The sequence below is a fragment of the Macrobrachium nipponense genome, chromosome 13, assembly GCF_015104395.2.
Source record: "Macrobrachium nipponense isolate FS-2020 chromosome 13, ASM1510439v2, whole genome shotgun sequence".
Lineage (NCBI taxonomy): Eukaryota > Metazoa > Arthropoda > Malacostraca > Decapoda > Palaemonidae > Macrobrachium > Macrobrachium nipponense.
This window is the reverse complement of record NC_087206.1, coordinates 5852381-5858995: the sequence shown is the minus strand read 5'-3', so window position 1 is coordinate 5858995 and position 6615 is coordinate 5852381. Positions and strand designations below refer to the sequence as shown.

Here is a 6615-nt window from a genome sequence, read left to right as displayed (position 1 = left end):
ATTAGTATATATATATATATATATATATATAATATATATATATATATATATATATAATGTGTGTGGGTATGTACGTGTGTGTGTGTGTGTGTGTGTGTGTGAAGAGAGAGAGAGAGAGACGAGAGAGAGAGAGGAGAGAGAGTTTGTTCGCGTACATGTATGTGTGCGTGGCAGGGTATGTATAAAGTTACAGCATGTGTGCGTGTGCATGCTTATCAATGAATGAGAATCTATGTACGTGAATAATCGAAGTCTGACGTCTGTGATATTTCGCTTAATCAATAACGAATGACTTTTTTTCACTTCTTAACAGCAGACTTTTTCTTCAGACGAATTCTTCGTTATGGAATAAACAGCATCTTATTGTAAAGAAATCAACGTCACCCAGACTTATGAAACATACAGTATATTATATTACATTTGCCCAGAAAGACAAATACTGAAAATAATTGCTGTTCGTATCCATTGTCTTGTTTCCTATGAATAAAATTACGTATCTATTCTTAGCCAGTTCTCAAGAGTCTACCTCTGTATTTCATGGAATATATATGATGAGGCAAACACTTTCTTAGAAGGGCAGATTTTTGTTTTTCGTTCATGTTTGAAAGCTTCTAATTAATTGGTTTCATTAGTTTCCGTTCGATAATATTTCAAGACTGCTAATTATTTGCTGTTGTTATTTTTGTCCGGTGTGTTTTTTCTAGTCTGGATATTTGATTACATTGTTTGCTTTTAAGGATCTTTGTGAATTTGATGCAGTACTTATTTCCTTTTGACGCTTTTCCATTGTTAGTCCATAATTCAAAATATCATTGGAAATATTAAATAAAAATCCATTTATTATCATATGATTTTTATATGTGTGCTTGCGTGTGTGTGTGTGTGTGTGTGTGTGTGTGTGTGTGTACATTTGTATGTGTCTATATCTGTGGATCTATGCGTATACGCAGGTATGTATTTATGCATAAGTATGAGTAGGCTTTAAAAAAAAGCAACATGAGTTTAAATTTACCTTGCACGCTTAAAAAAGAGTCAATGTAACTGTTTTCATAACGTTGGTAACAGTATGATTTTTCAACCGTTTGCAACCCTGGTATCAGTATCATCTCACGAACGTTTGCAACCCTGTTATCAGGCTCATCTCACCAACGTTTGTAACCCTGTTATCACGATTATCTGTTAAACGTTTGCAATATTGTATCTGCCTTATTTCTCCAACGTCTGTAACCGCGATAGAAATATTATTATCTCTAAAACGTTGTAACCTCTACATCAGTAGCCTGTTATCTTTTAAACGTAATTCATAGAACTCTTGAAAGAGAGAAGGGGAAAAAATCGCTTGACTGAAGATCGATAATTATTATTAGTATTATCATTTCCCCAAATTTTGTTAAGGAGAATATCCGTCATAACTAATTCGGCAACCGCCAAAGCTGGAGTAAATTACATATTCCATTTGCCCGTTCCATGAAAAGTTTCGCGGAAAAGATATATTGGCTTTGAAGTGGGCCCTAGAGAGAGAGAGAGAGAGAGAGAGAGAGAGAGAGTCTGTGATTGGAAAGCGAATGGTTGTAATATTAACAGCCAGTGATATTTAAGTAATTTAATAGGGAATCCATCATTGGCAGAATGCAGCAAGTGAATTTCCAATTTGCGTGCGTGCAAGAATTGGCAAAATTCAATTCTAATTTTTCATCAGCGGCGAAATGAAACGGGGGAAGGAAATTGTATTTGATATTCTGACCTTTCTCGCCGCGGATGTTCTTGTGATGGAGGTAGTTCTTCAGTCAGGCAAGAACAGAAATAACCGTTATGAATTCAACTTCACACAAATAATCCTGAGTTCTTTCGTGTTTGTTTGCTTTTGTACTTTGGATACTAAAGGGAGATATTTCATTATAACGTGAAAATCCTCAACAACGCCGGCAGGTTACCCGTCCCATCGGCATCTGCGTTTTGAAATCCGATTAATTAGAATGAATTCGAACTGATTAACGCAATTAAATCTAATTGGAGAAATGCGTCCTTTTTACCTTTATTCCCAGAAATGGAATCCTTTTGTATTCGGTCAGATATGACGGCAATTTCATGGGATTTTCCGCGCTCTCTTTATCAAGGCGTTTCATTATAACTAATGAGATCATAACATCCTTTTGAGAACACCAATGCGCGGTTCCCAGCTAAAAGGGATTTTTTTTCGCGATTCATTTGTGAATTTAAAATTTTTTTTATTCAGCATGAAGTCCGGTACCTTTTGGAATTAATATTTGTCCTCTTCCGGAATTTATGACTTAAGACGAAACTCCTCGTGACCTTTGACCTTCATCTCTTTCAGGAAGCCGGCGTCGCATCCGAGACCACTACCGGGCAGGGCGCGTGGCCTTTTGGTCCTGGTTGGTCCCTGGTCTGGAGAGAGTTGGGTCTCGCTACGGGTCCGAATCCACGTTCCCGAGATTGCCCAATCTCTCCCAATCCGACACCTACTCCGGTCCCACCCGACCCACCAATTTGTCGAGCAATTTGCTTCCCCCTCCTACCCTTCCACCCCCAGCCCTCCCTAGCAATGCGTCCTCCTCCCACCCGACGGATTTGGAGAAGCTAGACCACGGCCAAGAGGCCGTCCTCTCCTCGGACTCCCAGGACGCGGGGCAGCTCCGGAAGGACTTCCCCTACCGAACAGCCCTCAGTGTCACTGTGGCCATCGGGTGCTCCCTACTCATCCTCAACCTGCTGGTCTTCGCGGCTGTCTATTACCGCTACGACGCCAGTCGGCAGGGCTTCCTGAAGGGGAGCCATGACACCAACAGCGACAGCGGGAATGACGTTCAGCTGCACGCGACGGCGGCGGCCGACTCCTGCAAGACGGTGTACACGCAGGCCCATTACGGGACCCTGCGCTCCTCGGCCACACTTCGAAGCAGCCTGGCCACCTTCATCGAGGGGGACCCCCAGATCGAGTGCCCCCCCGACTACAACAGCAGCTGCCAAAGCGGCGATGAGGACGTCTCTCAGGAATCGGGGAACAGGAAAAAGGCCCACATCGAGGTCATCGGCAGGACGGTCCTCCAGCCCCAGAACGGGAATTCGGTGAGCCGGGCGGCGACGCTGGTCTTGAAGCAACCTGTTGCTTCGTATACGTCTCCCATCGACGGGGAACTCGTGTCCGCGAACTACTCTGATAATACCTCTGACATGCAGGTCTAAGGGGGTCTGAGACTGTCACTACCAATGGCCCGCTTATTCCTTCCTTCCTTCTACACAGAACTTGTTTTCGCGCGCGCCAGTGCGCGTGTGTGGCCCTGGGAAACGGAATGAAAATGTTTCCCAAACTGTCCTTTTAAATGTGTATACTGTGAAACAGAACTGAGCGCAGCTCTGAAGTACAGAGTGATAGATTTCAGTCTTCATCATACCATAAGAGACAACGTTTTGACTCAAGTGTCAGATGATCTGTTGTGATGATGAAGTGGTCGTCGTCTTCGTATTTGCTGATAATGGTTCTTTAGTCAAAGCTTAGACGGAAAAGTCACTTGTGGTTTTTAATGTTTTCAAACAGTTTACCTCCCTCCGATACGGCCAAGGAAAAAGGACAATTAAGGCTGAATAATAGGGCTGGATGGCTTAATGCCTACGCATATATGCGTGTCATTCATCCCTGTATATAACGAAATGGTGAAGTATCTACGAAATACATACATACATACATACATACATACATATATATGAGTTTACTAATCTATTACATATTCATACAATAAAAATTCAGATTATAACTGCATAGATTAAGAGATTTCGGCGAACAAAAATTCTTCCATGTCCAAAGGGAAACACAAAGGAAAAAAATTCCGAAGCGCTAGCGATTATTCCACCGGCGTGGTTAAATGAGCTTTGCGAACGAAATAGAGGTTCATCTCACCAAAGAAGGATTATCCTCATTGAAATATCAAAGGGGTATTTTCTTTTAAAATGTTTTGCTTTCCAGGCCACAAACAGGTATACAGCCGGATGAATGGAGTACACTCACGCACAGGGTCTCTCACCGGAAAAAATAGTGAATGATAATAGATGTTCTCGTATCATGAAAATGCTGAATGATAATGCACAGGTCCTTTTCACCGTGGAAAAGAGTGAATGGTATTATGATCATTACTCTCGCAAAGGGGGCAGCGTGAATAACGTAAATGGACGGGCCATATTTACCTTGCTGAAACTCTCAATTTCATTTTATTAAAATCTTTTATGGACAATTGATTTGAATTTCCTTCAGTGATCAGTCATAAACGAACTGAGATTATTTTTTTTATCGTATCACGTTCTGTTGCAAACGTACATATACCGAATCTGAAATGCTTAGACAACAGTTTATTGAATATTTGAATTTGATATTGTTTGAGGCAACATAGACCTGTTCATAGTCATCCCAGTGCATTTGCAAAAATTTTGGGAATATTTCTGCTCCAATTTTGTATTTTTTTAAGGCTATTGATTTTATTACTTTTTTTCGTTCTTTTTAGTACGAGCTCTTCAGTCAAAGTTTTACTCTTCTCGTATTGAAGCCAAATTGCTGTTTCTGAAAGTGAATAGAGGCAAATATCTGTTATTTGTTTGTGTCCTTTGTATACAATTTTATTAATGCTTCTATTAGAATATAGAGGCTATAGATTCATTCCTCCAGACGCGGTCTTAAGTAATTATGTTCAGCCATTCCCATACAACTGTACCTTTTTCTTATTGTTTTCAATTTTTTTTTCTTTTTTATTGTCATAACTCGACTACTGAAGAATTCTGTGAACTTAGACACGGAGTAACTTCACCCACTTAAACACCTAACAAAATCCCACCTTGTAATTACAACTGCGCTTAGTCTTAGAAAATTTCACCTTGTTACTTCCATCGTAAAAGACCTCAGACCTCCTGGAAAACACGCGTGTAATTTCTATTACTCAAAGACCTCCAGGTAACTGCTACCCCCTAAAATCGCCAAACCTGATAAGATCCATAACCCAAACACTAAAAAAACAGACACCTTGCAACTTCCATCGAAGAAGACCTTCAACAAACTAAACCATGTAACATTCATCACTCAAAAATCTAAAAAAAAAACAACAAAAAACCTAACTTCCACCTCCAAAGACTACCTAATAAGCACACCTTGTAACATCCACTACTCAAAGGCCCTTATAAAACCACACTTTATAACTTCTACCCCTAAAGTCCTTTAAAATATCAACACCTTATAACTTCCACATCCAAAAGACCTCCAAAATTCCAACACCTAACTCCTTCCACCTCCAAAAAACCACACCTTATAATTTCCATGCCCAAAAGACCTCCAAAAGCCACACGTTATGACATAAACCCGAAAACACCTAAAAGCCACACCTTATAACTTCCACCTCCAAGAGACCTAAAAAAAAAACAATAAAAAAAAAAAACACACACACCTTATAACTTCGACTCCAAAAAACATAAGACCCAATAACTTCCACCCCAAAAAGACCTCCAGAAAGCATAAGACCCAATATCTTCCACCCCAAAAAGACATCCAAAAAACATAAGACCTAATAACTTCTACCCCAAAAGACCTCCAAAAAACATAAGACCCAAAAGCTTCCACCCCAAAAAGACCACCAAAAAAACTCACGACCCAATAACTTCCACTCCCAAAAGACCTCCAAAAAGCATAAGACCCAATAACTTCCACCCCAAAAAGACCTCAAAAAGCATAAGACCCAATAACTTCCACTCCCAAAAGACCTCCAAAAAACATAAGACCCAATATCTTCCACTCCTAAAAGAACTACAAAACACACCTTGTAACTTCTACCACTCAGCGACCTCCAAAAAACCAAACCTTGTAACTTCCACCCCCAAAAGACCTAAGAAAAAAAAAAAACACACACACCTTATAACTTCTACCCTCAAAAGACCTGCAAGAAACCACGCTTGATGACTTCCACCCCTCCAAGACATTTGCGCATAATAACTTCGTGCCTTTAAGCTGTTAAGCTCAATCAACACAATGCACACACTTTCATGATTACGGATTTTATAACGTAACAACAGCTTTAGCATTTCCATTAAACACGGGATCGCTCTATCCATTCCCTCTTCCAGGTAATGAAGACTTTTATGTACGATTTTATGAAGCAGCTTCGGTCTGGAAGCTTCCAATTTATTTTTTTTTCAAGACGAATTTCATGGAAGTGACATTTCACTGTCATATATGCAGTTTGTACCATTTCCTGGATATCTCCCTGTTCAGTCATTTTTAATTTGATTGTCGAAATGTGATGTCAAAGCATTCGGTTTTATTTTTGTTTTGCTTTACAATCTCATTACAGCTGAAGTTTTTTTTTTCTTGATTCATCCGAATAGGAAATAGGAATGGATGTCTTGTTATGTTTAGCTTCGAACTCATATGCACCTCTAAATTGATGTCTGTCTGATAAAAGCAAATATAAAAAGAGGCCAAGAGATCGAAATAAGGAAGCTGGTAGATTGCCAAGTAACATTTAGTATACATTGAGCTTCACTACTTTTTGTTAGACAAAACTCTTGTTTTTATAGACACTGCATCGAACAATGCTTGCATCTTATAATTTCTGTGTATTC

General features: G+C 39.8%; 1 protein-coding gene across 1 annotated transcript in view; it reads left to right on the top strand.

Annotated features, from left to right (window-relative positions):
* LOC135225604 (neuroligin-4, X-linked-like) overlaps window positions 1–5093 on the top strand; it is a 91139-nt gene extending 86046 nt beyond the window's left edge. The window contains exon 10 of the mRNA XM_064264900.1: window positions 2336–5093. Coding sequence (XP_064120970.1) covers window positions 2336–3204 — 869 coding nt within the window. The 3' untranslated portion in view covers window positions 3205–5093. The remainder of the gene's footprint in view (window positions 1–2335) is intronic.
* Window positions 5094–6615: the final 1522 nt, after the last annotated feature.